General features: G+C 41.0%; 2 protein-coding genes across 4 annotated transcripts in view; one reads left to right on the forward strand and one right to left on the reverse strand.

Moving 5' to 3' along the window:
- The window catches only part of LOC140677472 (uncharacterized), a 17,322-nt gene extending 10,201 nt beyond the window's left edge, over window positions 1-7,121 (reverse strand). The window contains exons 1-2 of the mRNA XM_072912080.1: window positions 6,882-7,121; window positions 6,542-6,697 (exon numbers count right to left, since the gene is read on the reverse strand). The gene's annotated coding sequence lies outside the window, so the exon portion shown is untranslated. The remainder of the gene's footprint in view (window positions 1-6,541; window positions 6,698-6,881) is intronic.
- The window catches only part of fer (fer (fps/fes related) tyrosine kinase), a 35,237-nt gene continuing 14,456 nt past the window's right edge, over window positions 7,079-27,859 (forward strand). Inside the window, exons 1-9 of one of the 3 annotated variants that reach the window (XM_061927182.2) lie at window positions 7,079-7,273; window positions 18,992-19,110; window positions 19,331-19,462; window positions 19,550-19,723; window positions 26,554-26,653; window positions 26,738-26,921; window positions 27,001-27,138; window positions 27,215-27,334; window positions 27,398-27,520. In XM_061927182.2, coding sequence (XP_061783166.1) covers window positions 19,042-19,110; window positions 19,331-19,462; window positions 19,550-19,723; window positions 26,554-26,653; window positions 26,738-26,921; window positions 27,001-27,138; window positions 27,215-27,334; window positions 27,398-27,520 — 1,040 coding nt within the window. In that variant the 5' untranslated portion in view covers window positions 7,079-7,273; window positions 18,992-19,041. The remainder of the gene's footprint in view (window positions 7,274-18,991; window positions 19,111-19,330; window positions 19,463-19,549; window positions 19,724-26,553; window positions 26,654-26,737; window positions 26,922-27,000; window positions 27,139-27,214; window positions 27,335-27,397; window positions 27,521-27,859) is intronic. The other 2 variants (XM_061927183.2, XM_061927184.2) reach the window with 2 other exon arrangements.

Below are 27,859 nucleotides of genomic sequence, written 5' to 3' on the forward strand. Positions count from 1 at the left end.
AATTTTAAATTATCATAATAATTCATTTAAAATGACCATATTTAATTATTAAAATAATTGCTGGTTTATCAACAACTTTAGCATTTTATTCATTACATTTTGAAGCTCACAGAAGCTAAGTTATGTGATATTCCTTAAGATTTATTTATGCAAGTTTGAAGTATCAATTATCTAAACACAGTTTTGTTAGCATATTTTCAGGATGTATATATATATATATATATATATATGACTTGGTGAATTCTAGCTGTCAATATACTCCTCCCCTCTTAACCACGCCCCCGTCCCACCCCCAACCACGCCCCCCACCCCCCCACCTCCCGAAATCGGAGGTCTCAAGGTTGGCAAGTATGTTTTAATGAGACAATATTGTTGTTAGGGTGGTACAATATACCGGTACTAGTATAGTATCGTGGTACTAATGAATCAAAAACGGTACTATACTCTGTTTGAAAAGTACCGGTTCCCGGGCATGACGGCGCGTCGTCATGACATTGCTGGTTTTGTGAGCAGAGGAGCATATTCGGCAGTGCACAATCACCGAGTACTTACAAGCAGACACGGTGTGTAGACAGCAAAGGGAGAATGGATGCATTTAGGCTTAAAAAGTAAAGATAAAGGTGAAGTTATAACACTGAAACACCCTCATGAAGAGGTGCTTTAAAACATGGCTAGCTAGCTAGCAGCTAAAATCTATCCGCCGTCAGCAGTGTTTTAGCTACTTCTAAATCACTAATCCTCGCCTCCATGACGACAAATAAAGTAAGTTTCTTACAAGTATCATCACTGCAGGACGAGGAGTAGCTAAACCTGCTTCATTCCACACCTTATCTCACCAGCGTCAGAATGTAAACAAACGCCATGGGTGGATCTACACCTGACATCTACTGTAATGATACCAAGTACAGGAGAGTATCTAGTTGATACTACTCTGTGTGACGATAAAAAATATCCATATAATCAATCTTTTTTCCCTTTTTAAAAAATGCATATTATGCTTATAAACTCATACGTCACTGAATATGACCAATGTATCATCCTGTAACTACTTGGTATCAGATCGATACCCAAATGTGTGGTATCACCCAAAACTAATGTAAAGTATCAAACAACAGAAGAATAAGTGATTATTACATTTTAACAGAAGTGTAGATAGAACATGTTGAAACAGAAAATAAGCAGATATTAACAGTAAATGAACAAGTGGATTAATAACCAATTTTTTACAGTTTGTCCCTCATAATGTTGACAAAATAATAGATTGATAAATGACACAATATGTTACTGCATACGTCAGCAGACTAATTAGGAGCCTTTCTTTGTTTACTTACTACTAAAAGACAAGTTGTCTAGTATGTTCACTATTTTATTTAAGGACAACATTGTTCTTCGATTGCAATAATAAACATATTTTTAATGTACCCTAAGATTTTTTGTTAAAATAAAGCCAATAATGCCATTTTTTGTGGTCCCCTTTACCATGAAAAGTACCGAAAAGTATCAAAATAAATTTTGGTATTAAAATATTGGTATCGGGACAACCCTAATTGTTGTGTTACAAACTTTAGCGTGGTGTTGCTACCTTATTTGTGATTACTCCAAGCTTATGATCAGATCCTACCCGTGTTTTGTTTTTTTAAGTGTAGCAGCGACACCTGAACTGAATGTTTCATAATTGCGACGGTCAGCTGGATAAAAAATATATATTGATAGCCATATCATTTGTCCAGAATTTTAGGAACTGGTACCAAATATACAGGTAAAAGCCAGTAAATTAGAATATTTTGAAAAACTTGATTTATTTCAGTAATTGCATTCAAAAGGTGTAACTTGTACATTATATTTATTCATTGCACACAGACTGATGCATTCAAATGTTTATTTCATTTAATTTTGATGATTTGAAGTGGCAACAAATGAAAATCCAAAATTCCGTGTGTCACAAAATTAGAATATTACTTAAGGCTAATACAAAAAAGGGATTTTTAGAAATGTTGGCCAACTGAAAAGTATAAAAATGAAAAATATGAGCATGTACAATACTCAATACTTGGTTGGAGCTCCTTTTGCCTCAATTACTGCGTTAATGCGGCGTGGCATGGAGTCGATGAGTTTCTGGCACTGCTCAGGTGTTATGAGAGCCCAGGTTGCTCTGATAGTGGCCTTCAACTCTTCTGCGTTTTTGGGTCTGGCATTCTGCATCTTCCTTTTCACAATACCCCACAGATTTTCTATGGGGCTAAGGTCAGGGGAGTTGGCGGGCCAATTTAGAACAGAAATACCATGGTCCGTAAACCAGGCACGGGTAGATTTTGCGCTGTGTGCAGGCGCCAAGTCCTGTTGGAACTTGAAATCTCCATCTCCATAGAGCAGGTCAGCAGCAGGAAGCATGATCCAGGGTCAACGCAGCCGTCTACCAGCAAGTTTTAGAGCACTTCATGCTTCCTGCTGCTGACCTGCTCTATGGAGATGGAGATTTCAAGTTCCAACAGGACTTGGCGCCTGCACACAGCGCAAAATCTACCCGTGCCTGGTTTACGGACCATGGTATTTCTGTTCTAAATTGGCCCGCCAACTCCCCTGACCTTAGCCCCATAGAAAATCTGTGGGGTATTGTGAAAAGGAAGATGCAGAATGCCAGACCCAAAAACGCAGAAGAGTTGAAGGCCACTATCAGAGCAACCTGGGCTCTCATAACACCTGAGCAGTGCCAGAAACTCATCGACTCCATGCCACGCCACATTAACGCAGTAATTGAGGCAAAAGGAGCTCCAACCAAGTATTGAGTATTGTACATGCTCATATTTTTCATTTTCATACTTTTCAGTTGGCCAACATTTCTAAAAATCCCTTTTTTGTATTAGCCTTAAGTAATATTCTAATTTTGTGACACACGGAATTTTGGATTTTCATTTGTTGCCACTTCAAATCATCAAAATTAAATGAAATAAACATTTGAATGCATCAGTCTGTGTGCAATGAATAAATATAATGTACAAGTTACACCTTTTGAATGCAATTACTGAAATAAATCAAGTTTTTCAAAATATTCTAATTTACTGGCTTTTACCTGTATACATGTCTAAGTGGGACACTTCGAGGAAGTGACACATTTTTGAGTCTGTGGAAATCTTTGTTCATGTTCTGGTTTTTCCACGCCAAATTCCTCCAAGCATGCCTTTACTTTGTGCAGTAGGAAAGAGAAAGGGTTTTTCCCTTAAGCACATGTATCAAACTCAAGGCCCGGGGGCCATATCTGGTCCGCCGCCTCATTTTATGTGGCCCGCAAAGGCCTGGAATTACCATGCGTCTATTTCTTTCTCAATGTAGTCAACTTTCTATTTTGACAGAAAAAAACACATGCAATTTCACATATTTTAAACTTAATCTAATATTGCAACAAATATTATTTTATCGCACATTCCAAACATCAAAATAAGTACTTAAATATCTGCTTCACTCACGATTTTGAAGCAACTTATCCATCAAATTGCACAACGTAAAAATTATTTTTCAATAAAAACTGGTAACTCGGTTGCCAGAATTTTACTGTAAAAACACACAACAAAAAAATGTGTAATATTGTTTTGCCATTTACCGTAATACACCGTAAAAACGACTGTACATTTTACTGTAAAACAGAGTACATTTACAGTATACATTGTGAAAAACATTGTACATTTTATGGTAAAATTTCAGCAGCTAAACTTTATTCTAAAATCTACTATTTCCAGTGTATGTAAAAATATATAACATGAATTTAACATGAATTGATTAACGTGGACCCCGACTTAAACAAGTTGAAAAACATATTGGGGTGTTACCATTTAGTGGTCAATTGTACGGAGTATGTACTGTACTTTGCAATCTACTAATAAAGGTTTCTATCAATCAATCAAAACAATAAACAATTGTGTAATGAAGCCATTTAAAATGTATATATTATTCACTGTTACAAATGGCCCTCTGAGGGCTGCCATAACTGTGATGTGGCCCCCAATGAAAACGAGTTTGACACCCCTGCCCTTAAGTGTTCCCACAAAGTTGAAAGCAGAAGATAGATTGATTGATTGATTGACTGCTGTCTTCCATTACTTAAGTCTATATCAGGCCTGGGCAATTATTTCGACTCGGGGGCCACATTTAGAGAAAAAAATGTGTCTGGGGGCCGGTATATCTATTTTTAGGAACACTAATACAAAACCTCACAATAATGTCTGATTGAATGCTAAAAACGTTATGACAGACCGCCTTAAAAAAACGTCATGGAATTTTACATTTTTCTATGAAGGATAAAACACTGAATATTGACAAAATATGAACGTCACACCCCCTTTCGATCGACATATTTTACAATCAAGTGAAAGGCAACAAAAATGCAACAAACAGTGAAATATGAACGCGAAGGGTACAAAATAAACCCACCTACAATCTGATATATCTGATATATCCATACTTGCCAATCCTCCCGAATTTTCAGGGAGACTGCCAAAATTCAGCGCCTCACCCGAAAAATTCCCGGGACAAATATTTTCCCGAAAATCTCCCGATTTTCAGCCGGAGCTGGAAGCCACGCCCCCTCCAGCTCCATGCGGACCTGAGTGAGGACAGCCTTTTTTCGTGATGGGAGGACAACAGGGTGACAAGAACTAAATCATCCAGACTAGAGATAAATTGTATTATTATGTTTATTTTACCTAAAACTAAATATATTTATTAATAAAAAATAAATAAATAAATAAATGCATTTTTACTATATTTTGCTAAAAACATCAAAATTACTTGTATTTTTATTTGTATTTTTTCTGACTCCTTATTACATCCAGCCATAGAATTATACACTAAAATAAACATATTTCAAATAATTGATTTTAAATTATCATAATAATTCATTTAAAATGACCATATTTAATTATTAAAATAATTGCTTGTTTATCAACAACTTTAGCATTTTATTCATTACATTTTGAAACTCTCAGAAGCCAAGTTATGTTATATTCCTTAATATTTATTTATGCAAGTTTGAAGTATCAATTATCTAAACACAGTTTTGTTTGCATATTTTCAGGATGTAGATATCTACATATATATATATATATATATATAAACCAACAAAGGCTGCAACTGCCGCAAGAAACCTGATTGCCCTCTCAACGGGGGGTGCTTACAAACATCAGTTGTTTACCAATCTAAGGTAACACGCAAGGACATTAACACATCCGACACATATGTAGGATTAACCGAGGGAGAGTTTAAAACCAGATGGAACAATCACAAGGCTTCTTTCAGGAACCAAAACCTGCGGAATACCACAGAACTCAGCAAACACATTTGGGACCTCAAAGACAATAATGTTGAATATTCAATAACATGGCAAATTCTTGCATCCAGCACACCTTACAATAGTGGTAATAAAAGATGCAACCTATGCTTGAAAGAGAAACTGTTTATTATATACCGTCCAGACCTGTCATCCCTCAACAAGCGCAGCGAAATTGTATCAGCATGCCGCCACAGACGGAAACACCTCCTAGGTAGTAACACATGAGCCAATCACCACGCCCCTACGCCAGCCTGTACCCACCCACTCTGTGCCCTGTATAAACCATGGTATGTGAATGCTCTCATTAAAATCTCCTGATGATTGAGGGAACCCCTCATGAAACAGGCCTGTAGAGATGAAATAGTCTTGTGATTTTTTCCCCACACATACATATATTGCGCTCTACTACGGTATCGAGCACTATTTTTTGGATAACCTTATTAAGACATATATATATATATATATGTATATATATATATAATATGTATGAAATACTTGACTTGGTGAATTCTAGCTGTCAATATACTCCTCCCCTCTTAACCACGCCCCCAACCACGCCCCGCCCACCCCCGAACACGCCCCCACCCCCCACCTCCCGAATTCGGAGGTCTCAAGGTTGGCAAGTATGGATATATCACTAAGCTTTAGAACTTTGTTGTGAAAATCTCCTTCCGCGTCTGTGGAAACGCTTCCCGCCCAACACTGCTTGGTGCCTCATCTGACATTACCTAGATTACCATAGTAACTAATTAGATTACCATAGTAACTGGTACATCATCCATAAGCGCAGATTCCAACCATTGAAATACTTTGTATAGTTGAAGACATTCGAAAACATCACTGCACATTATAATGGCAGCTACACTTTCCATCTTAAAGATCTAAAAAAAATGATTTGGGAATGCCCGGCGGGCCAGATTGAAAAGCTTAACGGGCCGCATGTGGCCCCCGGGCCTTAATTTGCCCAGGTCTGGTCTATATGGTAATTTAGCAAACAAAGCAGAACACTTCCTTATAGATAATAGTAACAAAATGAATGGCAAATGAAGTACAAGTTCAAGTATATTAAAGTATGAGTAAGACAATTATTTACAAATATACTTAAAGTACATATTGAGCCAAATTTGGCCTTTACATAACACTTTCATTGTAATAATAATAATGATAATTCAATGAAATGAATAAATATACTACATATGAAAGCAAAGTTGAACTTGCCTTTAGAGAGCAAACTTCTCCTCTTCTGAGTGGAAAACAAGACAAGCTTTCCCAAATGTTTCTCTTTTCTTCCCTCGCTCAACCGCCCTAACCTGTTCAACAGGATGCCACTCCCTCCTCCACTTGTAGCCACGCCCACTGGCCACGCCCCTTCACCTGAAAAGAGGGGGGGGTTACCATTATGACTAAACTTCTTTTTTTTAATTTAATTTAATTTTTTTAATTTATCTCCTTCATTCATGCATAGACAATTAAACCTCAGAAACTAAACACACATTTACGCCTGAGAAGGAGCAGGATGAAGAAAAATCGTATATTTTCCTTTGATGACAGGACTTACTTTTATGTTGAAAAGTCAGACCCGAACATTCAAAACCACCAAATGTTGGCGTTACGCGGTTATTTTCTACTATCACACGCACAAAAAAAATGATGTTCTGATTTGCGTTCGGATGTTGATGAAAAAAACCAACGAAAAATATGAGAAAAATGTGAAGTATTCGGAGTTTACTAGCAAAATGGCGTCCGGCTCGCTTTTTTCCTTCCGTTTCCGCCGGAAGCCCCTCCCTGTTAGCTGTAGCTGCTAGCTCTACGGGGAGGACCATAAGTGGGGGAGAAACTGTCAAAACTGGGAAGAAAAAGTGGCCTTAAAAAAAGGAGATGAGCGCGGACAAGGACAGCAGAGGACCGCGGTGACCGAGTGTGTCCGCCCCCAAACGACCACCTCTCACGGTGGGTTAAGTTGGACACAAATGGGCCAAAGTCGCCGTTAATCCCCGAATTCCTCCATTCCTTTCCTCCTTTCCCTCTATCACTTTAACAAGTCACTAAGTCGCTGTTTTCATTCTTTGTGTCACAAGTCCACTTTTGTTTGCTGTTGTTTACTTCTTGGCACTCGAGTTGTACCCGAATGTGTTATTATGCTATGCATATATGCTCGTTTTATGCTATGTACAGTATGCTACGTCTGCTAGCCTCACCTCCTTAACACTTTCCCGGATTGTTTAAGTTTGAGTTTATTTTCGAACATGCATGCATACAACATGATCAGAGGTGGGTAGAGTAGCCAGAAATTGTACTCAAGTAAGAGTACTGTTACTTTAGAGATTTATTACTCAAGTAAAAGTAAGGAGTAGTCACCCAAATATTTACTTGAGTAAAAGTAAAAAGTATGTTGTGAAAAAACTACTCAAGTACTGAGTAACTGATGAGTAACATACACACTCATATATATATATGTATATATATATATATATATATATATATATATATACTAGAGATGCGCGGATAGGCAAATATTTCGTCCGCAACCGCATCAGAAAGTCGTCAACCATCCGCCATCCACCCGATGTAACGTTTGAATAGAACTGCATCCGCCCGCACCCGCCCGTTATATCTAATATAGACGATGCAAGGCATTAGTGAGGCACCTGCCAACTACTCCGGTTTTCCCGTAATTCGTACGGTTTTCACTCGAGTTGTACCCGAATGTGTTATTATTCTATGCATATATGCTCGTTTTATGCTATGTACAGTATGCTACGTCTGCTAGCCTCACCTCTTAACACTTTCCCGGATTGTTGGAGTTTTGAGTTTATTTTCGAACATGCATGCATACAACATGATCAGAGGTGGGTAGAGTAGCCAGAAATTGTACTCAAGTAAGAGTACTGTTACTTTAGAGATTTATTACTCAAGTAAAAGTAAGGAGTAGTCACCCAAATATTTACTTGAGTAAAAGTAAAAAGTATGTTGTGAAAAAACTACTCAAGTACTGAGTAACTGATGAGTAACATACACACTCATATATATATATGTATATACAGGTAAAAGCCAGTAAATTAGAATATTTTGAAAAACTTGATTTATTTCAGTAATTGCATTCAAAAGGTGTAACTTGTACATTATATTTATTCATTGCACACAGACTGATGCATTCAAATGTTTATTTCATTTAATTTTGATGATTTGAAGTGGCAACAAATGAAAATTTAAAATTCCGTGTGTCACAAAATTAGAATATTACTTAAGGCTAATACAAAAAAGGGATTTTTAGAAATGTTGGCCAACTGAAAAGTATGAAAATGAAAAATATGAGCATGTACAATACTCAATACTTGGTTGGAGCTCCTTTTGCCTCAATTACTGCGTTAATGCGGCGTGGCATGGAGTCTATGAGTTTCTGGCACTGCTCAGGTGTTATGAGAGCCCAGGTTGCTCTGATAGTGGCCTTCAACTCTTCTGCGTTTTTGGGTCTGGCATTCTGCATCTTCCTTTTCACAATACCCCACAGATTTTCTATAGGGCTAAGGTCAGGGGAGTTGGCGGGCCAATTTAGAACAGAAATACCATGGTCCGTAAACCAGGCACGGGTAGATTTTGCGCTGTGTGCAGGCGCCAAGTCCTGTTGGAACTTGAAATCTCCATCTCCATAGAGCAGGTCAGCAGCAGGAAGCATGAAGTGCTCTAAAACTTGCTGGTAGACGGCTGCGTTGACCCTGGATCTCAGGAAACAGAGTGGACCGACACCAGCAGATGACATGGCACCCCAAACCATCACTGATGGTGGAAACTTTACACTAGACTTCAGGCAACGTGGATCCTGTGCCTCTCCTGTCTTCCTCCAGACTCTGGGACCTCGATTTCCAAAGGAAATTCCAAATTTGCATGGTTGGGTGATGGTTTGGGGTGCCATGTCATCTGCTGGTGTCGGTCCACTCTGTTTCCTGAGATCCAGGGTCAACGCAGCCGTCTACCAGCAAGTTTTAGAGCACTTCATGCTTCCTGCTGCTGACCTGCTCTATGGAGATGGAGATTTCAAGTTCCAACAGGACTTGGCGCCTGCACACAGCGCAAAATCTACCCGTGCCTGGTTTACGGACCATGGTATTTCTGTTCTAAATTGGCCCGCCAACTCCCCTGACCTTAGCCCCATAGAAAATCTGTGGGGTATTGTGAAAAGGAAGATGCAGAATGCCAGACCCAAAAACGCAGAAGAGTTGAAGGCCACTATCAGAGCAACCTGGGCTCTCATAACACCTGAGCAGTGCCAGAAACTCATCGACTCCATGCCACGCCGCATTAACGCAGTAATTGAGGCAAAAGGAGCTCCAACCAAGTATTGAGTATTGTACATGCTCATATTTTACATTTTCATACTTTTCAGTTGGCCAACATTTCTAAAAATCCCTTTTTTGTATTAGCCTTAAGTAATATTCTAATTTTGTGACACACGGAATTTTGGATTTTCATTTGTTGCCACTTCAAATCATCAAAATTAAATGAAATAAACATTTGAATGCATCAGTCTGTGTGCAATGAATAAATATAATGTACAAGTTACACCTTTTGAATGCAATTACTGAAATAAATCAAGTTTTTCAAAATATTCTAATTTACTGGCTTTTACCTGTATGTATATATATATATATATATACTAGAGATGCGCGGATAGGCAAATATTTCATCCGCAACCGCATCAGAAAGTCGTCAACCATCCGCCATCCACCCGATGTAACGTTTGAATAGAACTGCATCCGCCCGCCATCCGCCCGCACCCGCCCGTTATATCTAATATAGACGATGCAAGGCATTAGTGAGGCACCTGCCAACTACTCCGGTTTTCCCGTAATTCGTACGGTTTTCATCAACCTATTCCGGGTTACGGGTGCAGTGATAAAAAATACGGTTTTTCATTAATTAAAAAAAAAAAAGGGTGAAAACTACGCGAATTGCACCTTGTGCAGACAAGATTTTTCGATCGGACACGGAGGAATTAGCGATGTAAAAGACCACTTTGGGACAAAAAAACACAAGTCTAATGCCGTTGCTAGCGATACAAGTGGAAAACTTTCAACGTTTTTCGTCGCCCAAACAGATTCTTTGGATGTGATAAATGCCGAAGTTTTATTTACGGAGGCAATAATTGAGCATGGACTTCCAATCGCACTGGCTGATCACATGGGACAGTTACATGTTTGTAATGCAACCTTTAAAAATCATTACGCGGTGATCGCGGTCCCAAAAATAAACTTTTCTTGCATGATAATGTCCAGAAAAATTCGCTTTATATTACTATAGAGTCCTTTTAACGAATGAGTTTGATGGTTTATCACAAACCTTAAATGAAAGAAGTCCTTTGTTCGCACCATGCACCATGTTCGATGTCCCGGTTTTATGACTGTCGTAGACGTACACAGCGTAGCCAGCATTGCTGTCATCCTGATTTACAACCTCATAAAAACGAGTCCACGCTGAACTTTTCTGGCCTTTTTTCCCCCTGGTCTTTAGTATTCCCTTTTTTAGTTTGTCGCGTACCACGTTTGCTGCCGGTGTTGCCATTTTTTTTTTCTTCTTCTGATGTGGCGTGCTGCAGGTGCCTGTGCCTGCTGATAAATAATTGCCTGTTTCAAAGAGTGCTGCTCGTTTTTCGTATGTGGCTAACAACATTTAACTATGTATATATATTTCCGAATTGGTTTTACTGCCACCCGCAAAAAAAAAAAAAATAAATAAAAAATATCTCATTAATCCGCCCGACCCGACCCACGGCGCGGATAAAATCTTATTTATTTAAATTTCATCCGCCCGATCCGCGGATAATCCGCCGAATCCGCGGTTGTGTCCGCAAACCGCGCATCTCTAATATATACATACATACATACATATACATTGATATATACAGTATATAATTTATATGTATTTATTTAGCTGTTTTTGTTTACATGTTAAAGGTGTTTTAATGAATATACATGCATGTTTAACATATAGATTCCTTTCTTTCATGAAGACAAGAATATAAGTTGGTGTATTACCTGATTCTGATGACTTGCGTTGATTGTAATCAGACAGTTGTGATGATAACGTCCACGTTTTCAAATGGAGGAGAAGAAAAGTTCCTCCTTTCTGTCTAATACCACATGAAAGTGGTGGGTTTTTGGCATCTTGTTTGTCCAGCTTCCATATTCGTTTTTATACACTTTACAAGAAATATATTGGCGTCAAACTCCGTAGCTTGCTAGCTTGTTTGCGCTGGCTTTCGGAGACTCTTGTTTTGAAAGCGCAGGCGCGATGGAGCGGCACTTTTATTGTGAAGACAGGAACGTCCTCATGTGCGGTCAGTCTTTAGGCTTTTGACGGGATGTACGGTTAAAATAAAAAAGTATCTTTTTTCCTTCACACTTTTGATTGATTGATTGGAACTTTTATTATTAGATTGCACAGTACAGTACATATTCCGTACAATTGACCACTAAATGGTAACACCCCAATAAGTTTTTCAACTTGTTTAAGTCAGGTCATGTGACCACCTGGCTCTGTTTGATTGGTCCAACGTCACCAGTGACTGCATCTGATTGGTGGAACGAAGTGAAACGTCACCAGTAAGGCAGGCACTTTGAAGGTCTGTCTGACAGACCAAAACAAACAAAGCATGCATTAACAGATCGATAAAAATTAGTAGCGAGTAGCGAGCTGAATGTAGATAAAAGTAGCGGAGTAAAAGTAGCGTTCCTTCTCTATAAATATACTTAAGTAAAAGTAAAAGTATGTTACATTAAAACTACTCTTAGAAGTACAATTTATCCCAAAAGTTACTCAAGTAGATGTAACGGATTAAATGTAGCGCGTTACTACCCACCTCTGAACATGATGCATCACAATTTCCAGTTTCTCTTTCCAACATGTTCGAAAAGGAGTAGGAAGAAGCAGAGCTTATTTAATCAGAATCAGAAATACTTTGCTACCCCTTTTCCTTTACATAACAGTTGCTAAAACTTTTGTTCACTTCCTGTTCTCAATTTATTCACAATGTACTCCATAAGTCCATCCATCCATCCATTTTCTACCGCTTGTCCCTTTTGGGGTCGCTGGAGCCTATCTCAGCTGCATTCAGGCGGAAGGCGGGGTACACCCTGGACAAGTCGCAACTTCATCGCAGACTCCATAAGTAATCACAATAAAAATAAATAAATAAATACCGTATTTTTCGGACTATAAGTCGCAGTTTTTTTCATAGTTTGGCCGGGGGTGCGACTTATACTCTGGAGCGACTTACAGGTAAAAGCCAGTAAATTAGAATATTTTGAAAAACTTGATTTATTTCAGTAATTGCATTCAAAAGGTGTAACTTGTACATTATATTTATTCATTGCACACAGACTGATGCATTCAAATGTTTATTTCATTTAATTTTGATGATTTGAAGTGGCAACAAATGAAAATCCAAAATTCCGTGTGTCACAAAATTAGAATATTACTTAAGGCTAATACAAAAAAGGGATTTTTAGAAATGTTGGCCAACTGAAAAGTATGAAAATGAAAAATATGAGCATGTACAATACTCAATACTTGGTTGAAGCTCCTTTTGCCTCAATTACTGCGTTAATGCGGCGTGGCATGGAGTCGATGAGTTTCTGGCACTGCTCAGGTGTTATGAGAGCCCAGGTTGCTCTGATAGTGGCCTTCAACTCTTCTGCGTTTTTGGGTCTGGCATTCTGCATCTTCCTTTTCACAATACCCCACAGATTTTCTATGGGGCTAAGGTCAGGGGAGTTGGCGGGCCAATTTAGAACAGAAATACCATGGTCCGTAAACCAGGCACGGGTAGATTTTGCGCTGTGTGCAGGCGCCAAGTCCTGTTGGAATTTGAAATCTCCATCTCCATAGAGCAGGTCAGCAGCAGGAAGCATGAAGTGCTCTAAAACTTGCTGGTAGACGGCTGCGTTGACCCTGGATCTCAGGAAACAGAGTGGACCGACACCAGCAGATGACATGGCACCCCAAACCATCACCCAACCATGCAAATTTTGCATTTCCTTTGGAAATCGAGGTCCCAGAGTCTGGAGGAAGACAGGAGAGGCACAGGATCCACGTTGCCTCAAGTCTAGTGTAAAGTTTCCACCATCAGTGATGGTTTGGGGTGCCATGTCATCTACTGGTGTCGGTCCACTCTGTTTCCTGAGATCCAGGGTCAACGCAGCCGTCTACCAGCAAGTTTTAGAGTACTTCATGTTTCCTGCTGCTGACCTGCTCTATGGAGATGGAGATTTCAAGTTCCAACAGGACTTGGCGCCTGCACACAGCGCAAAATCTACCTGTGCCTGGTTTACGGACCATGGTATTTCTGTTCTAAATTGGCCCGCCAACTCCCCTGACCTTAGCTCCATAGAAAATCTGTGGGGTATTGTGAAAAGGAAGATGCAGAATGCCAGACCCAAAAACGCAGAAGGGTTGAAGGCCACTATCAGAGCAACCTGGGCTCTCATAACACCTGAGCAGTGCCAGAAACTCATCGACTCCATGCCACGCCGCATTAACGCAGTAATTGAGGCAAAAGGAGCTCCAACCAAGTATTGAATATTGTACATGCTCATATTTTTCATTTTCATACTTTTCAGTTGGCCAACATTTCTAAAAATCCCTTTTTTGTATTAGCCTTAAGTAATATTCTAATTTTGTGACACACGGAATTTTGGATTTTCATTTGTTGCCACTTCAAATCATCAAAATTAAATGAAATAAACATTTGAATGCATCAGTCTGTGTGCAATGAATAAATATAATGTACAAGTTACACCTTTTGAATGCAATTACTGAAATAAATCAAGTTTTTCAAAATATTCTAATTTACTGGCTTTTACCTGTATGTGCAGAGGTGGGTAGTAACGCGCTACATTTACTCCGTTACATCTACTTGAGTAACTTTTGGGATAAATTGTACTTCTAAGAGTAGTTTTAATGCAACATACTTTTACTTTTACTTGAGTATATTTATAGAGAAGAAACGCTACTTTTACTCCGCTACTTTCATTCAGCTCGCTACTCGCTACTAATTTTTATCGATCTGTTAATGCACGCTTTGTTTGTTTTGGTTTGTCAGACAGACCTTCATAGTGCCTGCGTTTCAACAAATACAGTCACCGGCGACGTTCACTTCGTTCCACCAATCAGATGCAGTCACTGGTGACGTTGGACCAATCAAACAGAGCCAGGCGGTCACATGACCTGACTTAAACAAGTTGAAAAACTTATTGGGGTGTTACCATTTAGTGGTCAATTGTACGGAATGTGTACTGTACTGTGCAATCTACTAATAAAAGTTCCAATCAATCAATCAAAAGTGTGAAGGAAAAAAGACCCTTTTTTTATTTCAACCGTACATCCCGTCAAAAGCCTAGTTCCTGTCTTCACAATAAAAGTGCCGCTCCATCGCGCCTGCGCTTTCAAAATAAGAGTCTCCGAAAGCCAGCGCAAACAAGCTAGCAAGCTAGGGAGTTTGCCGCCAATGTATTTCTTGTAAAGTGTATAAAAACGAATATGGAGGCTGGATAAATAAGATGCCAAAAACCAACCACTTTCATGTGATATTAGACAGAAAGGAGGAACTTTTTTTCTCCTCCATTTGAAAACGTGGAAGTTATCATCACTACTGTCTGATTACAATCAATGCAAGTCATCAGAATCAGGTAATACACCAACTTATATTCTTGTCTTCATGAAAGAAAGGAATCTATATGTGTTAAACATGCATGTATATTCATTAAAACACCTTTAACATGTGAACAAAAACGGCAAAATAAATAAATATAAATTATATACTGTATATATCAATGTATGTATATATATATATGTGTGTATATATATATGTGTATATATATGTATGTGTATATATATGTATATATATATATATATATATATATATATATATATATATATATATATATATATATGTGATATGAGTGTGTATGTTACTCATCAGTTACTCAGTACTTGAGTAGTTTTTTCACAACATACTTTTTACTTTTACTCAAGTAAATATTTGGGTGACTACTCCTTACTTTTACTTGAGTAATAAATCTCTAAAGTAACAGTACTCTTACGTGAGTACAATTTCTGGCTACTCTGCCCACCTTTGCTTATGTGTGAAATTATTAACACATTACCGTAAAATATCCAATAATATTATTTATCTCATTCACGTAAGAGACTAGACGTATAAGATTTCATGGGATTTAGCGATTAGGAGTGACAGATTGTTTGGTAAACGTATAGCATGTTCTATATGTTATAGTTGTGGGTTAGCACGGTGGAAGAGGGGTTAGTGCATCTGCCTCACAATACGAAGGTCCTGAGTAGTCTTGGGTTCAATCCCGGGCTCGGGATCTTTCTGTGTGGAGTTTGCATGTTTTCCCCGTGACTGCGTGGGTTCCCTCCGGGTACTCCGGCTTCCTCCCACCTCCAAAGACATGCACCTGGGGATAGGTTGATTGGCAACACTAAATTGGCCCTAGTGTGTGAATGTTGTCTGTCTATCTGTGTTGGCCCTGCGATGAGGTGGCGACTTGTCCAGGGTGTACCCCGCCTTCCGCCCGATTGTAGCTGAGATAGGCTCCAGCGCCCCCCGCGACCCCAAAAGGGAATAAGCGGTAGACAATGGATGGATGGATGTTACGTTAACATACCAGGCACGTTCTCAGTTGGTTATTTATGCCTCATATAACGTACACTTATTCAGCCTGTTGTTCACTATTCTTTATTTATTTTAAATTGTCTTTCAAATGTCTATTCTTGGTGTTGGCTTTTATCAAATACATTTCCCCCCAAAAATGTGACTTATATGTTTTTTTACTTCTTTATTATGCATTTTCAGCCGGTGCGACTTATACTCCAGAGCGACTTATAGTCCGAAAAATACGGTAAATAATACCTGGGTATTAATAACCGGGGTTCGGTGAGTTGGATTCAGGGGTTCGGCGGAGGTCAAAACACACCCGACTCATCGTGTAAATACAAACTTCTCCCTATCGGCGTATTACGGATACGGCAACAGCTGACTGATTTGCAGGTGTGTCATTTGTTGTGAGTTTATGCAGTGTGTTGGTTTTGTTCATTGAACAAGGTGATGTTCATGCACGCTTCATTTTATGCACCACTAAAAAAAACATGGTAACACTTTAGTATGGGGAACATATTCACCATTAATTAGTTGCTTATTAACATCAGGCATGTGATTTTTCCGTCTAAAGTCGGAATTCCATCTTTTTTATTCTCGAGGAAAAAAATAATTATCTCCCGTTTTCCCGTTTTTTTTCCCGACCCTAAATCAAGATTCGAGACGTAGTTTATATTACGCCGTAGTTGATTGGTCGATATGTTCCTTGTGACCAATCAGGACATCTGTTATGAATGATGACGTTAATAACGTCATCATTCATAACGGTTATTACCGCCATTTTCCATATGTAAACGATGTCGGTTCTCGAGAGAAAGGACGCTTTACGAGTAAAAGAAATTGATAAACATGTCAAAAATAAGTTTTGATGGGACTGGACGGAAAGGGAAATCACTGATACTGTTGGGAAGAAGGAAGTTACGACTTTGTTCGGTGATTTTATTCGGAAAGTCGATCGTCCCGGAAAGGTTTTGTGCACGTGGTGTCATGATAATATTGACTATGGATCACGAGGTTTGAAGGCTTTGGAAGTGCATGCGAAACGCCAAAAACATATGAAACAACTTGAAGCAAGGTATGTTCTATTAATGATGTTTTCATGTCTTTAAACACTAAAGGCTGCCCTTTGTCACCGATTCTGTTCATAACTTTTATGGACAGAATTTCTAGGCGCAGTCAAGGCGTTGAGGGGATCTGGTTTGGTGGCTGCAGGATTAGGTCTCTGCTTTTTGCAGATGATGTGGTCCTGATGGCTTCATCTGGCCAGGATCTTCAGCTCTCACTGGATCGGTTCGCAGCTGAGTGTGAAGCGACTGGGATGAGAATCAGCACCTCCAAGTCCGAGTCCATGGTTCTCTCCCGGAAAAGGGTGGAGTGCCATCTCCGGGTTGGGGAAGAGATCTTGCCCCAAGTGGATGAGTTCAAGTACCTCGGAGTCTTGTTCACGAGTGAGGGAAGAGTGGATCGTGAGATCGACAGGCGGATCGGTGCGGCGTCTTCAGTAATGCGGACGCTGTATCGATCCGTTGTGGTGAAGAAGGAGCTGAGCCGGAAGGCAAAGCTCTCAATTTACCGGTCGATCTACGTTCCCATCCTCACCTATGGTCATGAGCTTTGGGTTATGACCGAAAGGACAAGATCACGGGTACAAGCGGCCGAAATGAGTTTCCTCCGCCGGGTGGCGGGGCTCTCCCTTAGAGATAGGGTGAGAAGCTCTGCCATCCGGGAGGAGCTCAAAGTAAATCCGCTGCTCCTCCACATCGAGAGGAGCCAGATGAGGTGGTTTGGGCATCTGGTCAGGATGCCACCCGAACGCCTCCCTAGGGAGGTGTTTAGGGCACGTCCGACTGGTAGGAGGCCGCGGGGAAGACCCAGGACACGTTGGGAAGACTATGTCTCCCGGCTGGCCTGGGAACGCCTCGGGGTCCCACAGGAAGAGCTGGACGAAGTGGCTGGGGAGAGGGAAGTCTGGGCTTCCCTGCTTAGGCTGCTGCCCCCGCGACCCGACCTCGGATAAGCGGAAGAAGATGGATGGATGGATAAACACTAAAATATTTTCTTCAAATGGTGCTGTCTTTGTTAATTTTAGCATGTTAAATTAGTGAAAAACCAGGAGCTTCGGGGGGCATAGCTCGGTTGGTAGAGTGGCCGTGCCATCAACCTGAGGGTTGCAGGTTCGATCCCCGCTTCCGCCATCCTAGTCACTGCCGTTGTGTCCTTGGGCAAGACACTTTACCCACCTGCTCCCAGTGCCACCCACACTGGTTTAAATGTAACTTAGATATTGGGTTTTCACTATGTAAAGCGCTTTGAGTCACTAGAGAAAAGCGCTATATAAATATAATTCACTTCACTTCACTTCACTTCATTGCCCCCCTTGTCCCCTGGACTTGGCTGGGGGCCTTCGTCCCCCCAGACCCCCGGAAATGTTTTCAGTCTTTTTCTTTGTGGTCAAATCAAATGCCTGTAACATGTAAATTAGTAACATATTGGCTCTTAACTAGTCATTATTAAGTACTTATTAATGCCTTATTCGGCATGGCCTTATTATAACCCTAACCCTCTAAACCTGACCCTAACCCTAACCAAATAACTCTAAATTTATTTTTTGTTACTTAGAATATGTTCCCCATAATAAAGTGTTACCAAAAACATATAACTTTGTCTTGAATTAGAAAATGTATTTATTTTTATTTTTTCACTAAAGAAGGGTTCGGTGAATGCGCATATTAAACTGGTGGGGTTCGGTACCTCCAACAAGGTTAAGAACCACTGATTTAACGAGTGACAGTTTGTCATTGCAAGTTTTAAATTGCTTTGCAAAGTGTTGAAACAAATGTGATCAATTGAAATCATCATCATTCTTACACTTCCGCTGTGAGGACTAATCAAACCGCACAGTATGTTTGAATGACAATTGCAATATCAAGAATGTCATTCAATTCAGAAACCTCATTTTATGATTTCTTTTTTGTGTGATTTCTTGTCTCTCTCCGCAGTAGGATCATGCAATCTTTCCTCTCTTGACCGCTAAATTTGCTGACACAAGATGGGCTTTGGTCGGGATCTGAGAAATTCCCACGAGGGATTGCTGAAGCTGCAGGATTGGGAATTAAAGGTACCAATGTCTTCTCTCTACAACTGGAACAAAGTGTCTACTTAAAAGAATCCAATTGATGAACTAATTGTGAAAGGATGATGAGTATTGCCATTAAATGAATAAATCCAATTGGATTCTAGTTCAATCATGAATAAGCAGACGAGGACAAAACGTGCAGGTGGCGTTTCCAAACTAAGTCATGTCAGTCAGTGGGTGTGACCAGGATGTTGTCTTCCAGCTGCTGGAGGCCGTCAAACGTTTCATGACCCTGCGCGTGAAGAGCGATAAAGAATACGCCGCCCTGCTGCTCAACATGACTCAGCAGATGGAAAAACATGAAGCGGCAGACTACGTCAGCACCGTCAGCAAGGTTGATGATGGTCACACGGCCTTTGTTCCCTCTTTGCCACGCCGTGTCTGGCGCCTCTGACGACACCGTCTGTGTGCGTGTTGTCAGTCTTGGTCGCAGGTGGTGCGACAGACGGAGGTGCTGGGTCGTGTCATGAGGAGCCACGCCGACGACCTCAACTCGGGTCCTCTGCACCGCCTCGCCACGCTGATCCGAGACAAGCAGCACGTGAAGAAGAGTTACCAGAGTCTTCATCAGCTGCTGGAGAGCCACAACCACAAGGTCTGTCGGGAATTAACACAAACCTTTGACTCCATCCATCCATCTTCAACCGCTTATCCAGAATGGGGTCGCGGGGACAACAGCTCCAGCACAGACCCCCAGACTCTCCTTTCCAGAGCAACATTAGCAACTTTCTCCTGGGGGATTCCAAAGTGTTCCCAGGCCAGAGAGGAGATGGAATCTCCCCATCTGGTCCTTGGCCTGCCCCGGGGTCTCCTCCCAGTGGGACGTGCAACGAGGACCTCCCTAGGGCAGGGGTCGGCAACCTTTACCAGTCAAAGAGCCATTTTGACCAGTTTCACAAATGATAGAAAACAATGGGAGCCGCAAAAACTTTTGAAATTTTAAATGAAATTAAAGCTGCAAGCAGCGTTGTTCGGGCCCGCGTATTTGGCAGGTGCTAGTCCTAAGTGTCCCAATACTTTTGTGTACTTGTAGTCTGAAGTGTCCCAAGACTTTTGTCTAGTGTACCTACCTTGTCTGCATTGTGTGGGCACGTTGGTGCTTCCTGCTTTTAAGCAGCCATCTTAAAAAAACAGCAGTGCAGCAGCATCAGCGCAGCGGGTCTTTGAAGGGTCATAAAATCAAAACCAGAGCAGTTAATTAAAAAGCGCTTCTGTTGTTGTAATCACAAGGGTTCAATCTCTCTCCTGTGTTAGTTTGAAGGCGAAACGACAAACACGCTCAGAGGAGTTCGTTTTTGAAGGAAGGTGACCGGTTTTTACAAAAAAATTGTTTTGAAGGGGGAATAGCAAACTTCCTGTTGATTTTTGCTGGGGGTTGTCAATTTATGAAATGTAGGTCTAAGTGAGACCTACGGAGAGGTTTTTGTTTCATGTCTCTCCGACCTTCCCAGTGGGAGTTACAGGCAGTTTTGTCAGATTTTTAATCCGAGGAGCAGTTTTTTGTGCGTTTTATTAAAAAATTGCTGTAGAGCACAATTTTTAGATTTGGGGTTAGGTTTTTTCATTAGATAACAGTTTTAGCCAGTCCTGATGTGTGTGTTCAGTTCGTTGAGTTTTGAAGCATCTTAAGGGGGTCAAATTACAGCTCAAAGATGCAAAAGTGACTGTTTTTAGTACTTTTTTGTCTTGAAGGGGGAATTACCAACTTCCTGTTGATTTTAGCCCGAGAATGTACCATTATGAAAGTTAGGTCTGAGTCAGACCTACATAGAGGATTTTGTTTCATGTCTTTCCGACCTTCCTAGTGGGAGTGACAGGCAGTCTAGTTTTTTTTTTCCTAGGGGGCGCTAGAGCGCAATTTTGATTTTTGCAGTTGTTTTTTTTTTTATTAAAAGACAATTTTCGCAGGTCCTGATGTGTGGGTCAAATATGGTGAGTTTTGAAGCATGTTAAGTGGGTCAAATTAGTGCTCGAAGAGGCGGCGGAAGAATAATAAAGAATAAAGAATAAAACCTTACAATAACAATAGGTCCTTATGTCCCATTGCATAAGGACTCCCTTTGGGAGTCCTTTTGCAATGGGCCATTGCGGGCCCTAATAACACTGCATACAAAGTTTTTTTTTTTGCTTTGTGCTATGTATAAACCAGGGGTCTCAGACACAATGCCCACGCCTTTTTATGGAATTTTTAAGCTAGTGCGGCACGCGGGTTTTGAATGAATAGCGGTTGGCGGCGTCATGCGTGCCGTGATGGTACAGCGTATAGCGCCCACTACAATCAGTGTGCCTGATCAGCCACATGTTGAATGGGGCTTCCGCTATCTCTCGTAGGTGACAGCAAGGCATACTTGCTCAACAACCACACTGACGGTTGCGGTATAAAAAAAAACTTTAACACTCTTACTAATAATGCGCCACACTGTGAACCCACACCAAACAAGAATGATAAACACATTTTGAGAGAACATCTGCACCGTAACACAACATAAACACAACAGGACAAATACCCAGAATCCCATGCAGCCCTAACTCTTCCGGGCTACTATATACACACCCCCGCTACCAGGGTTGGGGTGGGGGCGGGGTTTGGTGGTAGCAGGGGTGTATAATGTAGCCCGGAAGAGTCAGGGCTGCATGGGATTCTGGGTGTTTGTTCTGTTGTGTTTATGTTGTGTTAAGGTGCAGATGTTCTCCCGAAATGTGTTTGTCATTCTTGTTTGGTTTTGGTTCAAAGTGTGGCGCATTATTAGTAAGAGTCTTAAAGTTGTTTTATATGGTCACCGTCAGTGTAACCTGTGTGGCTGTTGACCAAGTATGCCTTGCTGTCAAGTACGTGTGCAAGCAGAAGATGTATATTGTATAACAAGTGTTGGGCTGGCACGCTGTTAATACAGACTGTAGAGGGCGCCAAATGTTGTACCATCATGGCACGCCCTTATTATAGCCGTAAGGGTGAAAATCGGTGAATATTAATCCCGGGAGTTTTCTGCGAGAGGCACTGAAATCTGGAAGTCTCACGGTAAAATTGGGGGGTTCAGCAAGTAAGCTGCTGAGCCACATCAGAGTGATCAAAGAGCCGCATGCGGCTCCGGAGCCGCGGGTTGCCGACCCCTGCCCTAGGGAGACGCTCGTGAGGGATCCGCACGACATGCCCGAACCACCTAAGCCGGCTCCTTTCCAAGCGAAGGAGCAGCGAGCGGCTCTACCTTGAGTCTCTCTCGGATGATTGAACTTCTCACCCTATCTCGAAGGGACATGCCAGCCACCCTTCTGAGGAAACTCATTTCGGCCGCTTGTATCCGCAATCTTATTCTTTCGGTCATGACCCACACTTCATGACCATAGGTGAGAGTAGGAATGTAGATAGCTCGGTAGACCGAGAGCTTTGTCTTCTGGCTCAGCTCTCGTTTCGTCACAACAGTGCAGCAGAGAGACTGCATCAATCAATCAATCAATCAATGTTTACTTATATAGCCCTAAATCACAAGTGTCTCAAAGGGCTGCACAAGCCACAACGACATCCTTGGCTCAGATCCCACATCAGAGCAAGGAAAAACTCAACCCAATGGGATAATGAGAAACCTTGGAGGGGACCGCAGATGTTTTTTGGACCCCCCCCTGGGCGACTGGTGCAATGGAGTAACATTGCAACATAACATGCAAGTCGAGTGGATCTAGCATAATATTGTGAGAGTCCAGTCCATAGTGGATCTAACATAATAGTGAGAGTCCAGTCCATAGTGGATCTAACATAATAGTGTGAGAGTCCAGTCCATAGTGGATCTAACATAATAGTGAGAGTCCAGTCCATAGTGGATCTAACATAATAGTGAGAGTCCAGTCCATAGTGGATCTAACATAATAGTGTGAGAGTCCAGTCCATAGTGGATCTAACATAGTAGTGTGAGAGTCCAGTCCATAGTGGATCTAACATAATAGTGTGAGTGTCCAGTCCATAGTGGATCTAACATAATAGTGAGAAGCCAGTCCATAGTGGATCTAACATAATAGTGAGAGTCCAGTCCATAGTGGATCTAACATAATAGTGTGAGAGTCCAGTCCGTAGTGGATCTAACATAATAGTGAGAGTCCAGTCCATAGTGAATCTAACATAATAGTGTGAGAGTCCAGTCCAAAGTGGATCTAACATAATAGTGTGAGAGTCCAGTCCATAGTGGATCTAACATAATAGTGAGAGTCCAGTCCATAGTGGATCTAACATAATAGTGTGAGAGTCCAGTCCATAGTGGATCTAACATAATAGTGTGAGAGTCCAGTCCATAGTGGATCTAACATAATAGTGTGAGAGTCCAGTCCATAGTGGATCTAACATAATAGTGTGAGAGTCCAGTCCATAGTGGATCTAACATAATAGTGTGAGAGTCCAGTCCATAGTGGATCTAACATAATAGTGTGAGAGTCCAGTCCAAAGTGGATCTAACATAATAGTGTGAGCCCAGTCCATAGTGGATCTAATATAATAGTGAGAGTCCAGTCCATAGTGGATCTAACATAATAGTGTGAGAGTCCAGTCTATAGTGGATCTAATATAATAGTGTGAGTCCAGTCCATAGTGGATCTAATATAATAGTGAGAGTCCAGTCCATAGTGGATCTAACATAATAGTGTGAGAGTCCAGTCCATAGTGGATCTAACATAATAGTGAGAGTCCAGTCCATAGTGGATCTAACATAATAGTGTGAGAGTCCAGTCCATAGTGGATCTAACATAATAGTGAGAGTCCAGTCCATAGTGGATCTAACATAATAGTGTGAGAGTCCAGTCCATAGTGGATCTAACATAATAGTGAGAGTCCAGTCCATAGTGGATCTAACATAATAGTGTGAGAGTCCAGTCCATAGTGGATCTAACATAATAGTGAGAGTCCAGTCCATAGTGGATCTAACATAATAGTGAGAGTCCAGTCCATAGTGGGGCCAGCAGGAGACAGGTCAGCAGCGCGTCCCCAACCGATGCACCCCGGGTCCCGACTTTGGACTGCCCCAGCTGCTCCCATTCTCCGGCTGATTTCCTTCTCCATCTTTCCCTCACTCGTGAACAAGACCCCGAGATACTTAAACTCCTCCACCTGGCACAGAGTCTCGTTCTCTACCTGGACTGAACAAACCATCGGTTTCCTGCTGAGAACCATGGCCTCAGATTTGGAGATGCTGATCCTCATTCCATTCGCTGCACTGCAAAAAGTCAGTGTTCAAAAACAAGAATAAAAAAATACAAAAATTAGAGGTATTTTATTTGAACTAAGCAAATTTATCTGCCAATAGAACAATACAATTTGGCTTGTCAAGACTTTCCAAAACAAGTCAAATTAGCTAACCTCAATGAACCCAAAAATACCTTTTAAAATAAGTATATTCTCACTAATAACAACTGTACTACTATATGAGTACGTCTATTGTATTGTTTCATTGAAAATAAAACAGCAAAGTCCATTTGGCTGTCATCTGTTTTAATTATGAGACACAATTGTGTCAAAGTCATGATTTTTTTATTTCATGCTTGAAATAAGACATTTTTACTTTAAAAAGGTAGTTTTATACTTGTGAGTGTTGATGACACAGCTTTGCAACACTTGATATTCTAGTTTCAAGCATGTTTTACTCAATATAGGTCATCAAATCTCAGCAACAAGCTGTAATATCTTACTGAGATCATTTAGGACCAAAACCATACCTGCCAACTACTCCGGTTTTCCCGTAATTAGTACGGTTTTCATCAACCTATTCCGGGTTACGGTTGCAGTGATTAAAAAATACGGTTTTTCATTAATTAAACTTTTTTTTTTTTTTTTAAGTTTTATTCACGAAATCGCGTAACAACAATGACAATCGACACTGCTTCCCGTAACTTCCTATCGAGCCATTCCGAATGCCATGCGCGAGGCTATTTATAGCACCGCTGCCAAGCACGAGGCACCTGTTGCCCATTGTTTCCAAACGAGCGAACGATCATGGAATCAGCCGGAGAAAAATCGCAAACGAGTCTTAAACCGAAAAGAAAACTGCAGTCATTCCGTGAAGAATATTCAAAAGCCTATCCGGGAATAATTATCCGTTCCAAAAAGGGTGAAAACTACGCGAATTGCACCTTGTGCAGACAAGATTTTTCGATCGGACACGGAGGAATTAGCGATGTAAAAGACCACGTTGGGACAAAAAAACACAAGTCTAATGCCGTTGCTAAATTTTGATTTTAGCCACAAAAAGGTAATGACACCAATGTTATCTATTGGAATTGTTTAGTACTGTCATACTGTTAAAAGTGTTTATACTATTTATGCTTTCAAGTCCAAGTTGAAGAAATCTTGTTAAATGTTGACAGCATAACTACCAAAATACAGAAGTATGTCCTTAATATTTTTGCAGTGCTATTTCTGTTGAAAAGTTAAAATGATTACATTAGAGATGTGATGTGCCACTTTTCAAGTGTCTGATGGCTTAAATTAATTTTCATTAATTTTTCATATTTTGAATTCTTTTGAAAGGCTTACAAAAAAACTACATTTGAATTGTAATTCCATGCTATTGACAGGACTATTCATTTTAATGAAGTTAGCTTACCATGTTTACAGTATGATAATTGTGATAGAAATGTGAATTTTAGGCACAGAATATTTTTTACAATTGAACAAGGCAGTAGATTATACAAGCTTGGACAGAAAGTTAATAATGACACCAATTTTTTTTTTAATGGAATTGTTTAGTACTGTTTTACCATTTGTTTACTGTAAAAAGTGTTTATACTGTTTATACTTTCAATTAACAAATTGAAGTCTTGTGAAAGGTTGACAGGATAACTGGCATTAACTGTCAAAATAATTTCAAACTATTGAAGTTAGCTTACAGAATAAACATGTCAATCAACCCATATGATTTTTGCTGTAATATTTTTGTTTTGAAAAGTCACTGTGACTGATAGAAAAGTGATGGTTTTAGCAACATTTTAACCTGTCTGAATGCAATCAATCATTTTGATAAATAGCCTGGACCCTGGCTACTAGGTTTTTCTGATTTCAAAAGTTGGCAGGTATGCAAAACCCTTAAAACAAGTAAAACACTCTAACGTAAAATCTGCTTAGTGAAAATAATTATCTCATCAGACAGAAAATAACCAAATATCACCCTTATTTGAGATATTTAATCTTACTTAGATTTTAGTTTTTGCAGTGTGAACACTGGGCTGCGAACCGATCCAGTGAGAGCAGAAGGTCACGAACTGATGGTGCCATCAGGACCACATCATCTGCAAACAGCAGTGACGCAACCTTTATCCCCCCGAGACGTACACCCTCTCCGCCGTGTCCACGACTCTGCCTAGAAATCCAAACCTTTGACTGACAACAACAACCGTGCGTGCGAAAATTAAGCCCTGCTCGACTTTCAGTGACACGGTTGTTTTTGCTAGGTTACTAGGAGTGACCTGGACAAGCTGAAGTCCACGTATCGTCAGCTGAGCCGGGACGCCAACAATGCCAAAGAGAAATATCGAGAAGCTCTCAGTAAAGGTTTGCTCTTATTCTGTCAACGTCACGAGCACTGAAAGGTCTATGGAACTCTTGTCAGCAACTATCGTGATTGATGTATTGCAGGCCGGGAGGCGGAGCGAGCTCACGAGCGTTACGACAAAGCGACGGCCAAGTTACACAACCTGCACAACCAGTACGTGGTGGCGGTGTGCGGTGCGCAGACGCAACAGGAAGAGTACCAGCGGCGTGCGGCGCCCGCTTTGCTCGACGCCCTGCAGAGGATGCAGGAGGACATGACGCTCGCTCTGTGGGTGACGTCACCACGCTGCCAACAATGAGCAGTGGAGCCTGATAGTGAGTTTGTGTGTGTGTGTGTGTGTGTGCAGAAAGAACATTCTGGAGGAGTACTGTGAGATCAGCAGTCTTCTGACAGAGGAAGTCGTTAAAGTTCATCAAGAGATTTCCACATCCGTTCAGCAGATCGACCCGCTTGACGAGTACCAGCACTTCATCGATGCCTACAGGTCGCCATGGAGACGGCGGGCACATCCTCTTCCGCTTCCTGTCTTGAGGCGCTGACTGTGCATGTGCGTGTGACAGGTCTCCAGAGGTCCCAGAGGCCACTGTGGAGTTCGACACGTCTCTGTTGGATGAGACGGACAACCTGCCGGCCAATGAGATCCTCTGGAACACTTTGACGGCCGACAGTCTGCAAACCATGTGAGGCCACGCCCCCTAATCGTCTTCCTTTCCGGAAGGTCTCAAACTTCCCCCTGTCTTTAGGTTGTCCTCTGCGACGGAGGAGCTGGCGCTGACTCAGCAGAACCTGAGGACCAAAGAGGCGCTGGTGGACGACATGGACTTGAAGATTCAAACCAGTCAACAGAACACTGAAAGGAAGAGCGAGTCAGTGTGTGTGTGTGTGTGTTTGTGTTCTTGTATTTCTACCCTTCTTGAGACACCAACAAGGAAAAGTACCTTCCATATTAGGATTGGTGAACAAGTTAGGACCGAAGTCATGGTCCCAATACGGAAAACCATTGCATCTAATAGAGAATGTCTCATTTGCACCCCTGGTGGTGAAATCTATCAAAATGAGGGTGGTCCCAAAAATGAGAGATTTTTCAAATTGACTGTGTCGCTTTTAAAAGTGCTCCCCCTCTGGTCAACATATGAATTAACAAGTGTAATGTGCCTCTGTAAGGTTCAAACACTGATGACATCTATTAATCAGACAAGAAGCAA

The sequence above is a fragment of the Nerophis lumbriciformis genome, linkage group LG32 (assembly GCF_033978685.3).
Source record: "Nerophis lumbriciformis linkage group LG32, RoL_Nlum_v2.1, whole genome shotgun sequence".
NCBI classification, from domain to species: Eukaryota; Metazoa; Chordata; class Actinopteri; order Syngnathiformes; family Syngnathidae; genus Nerophis; species Nerophis lumbriciformis.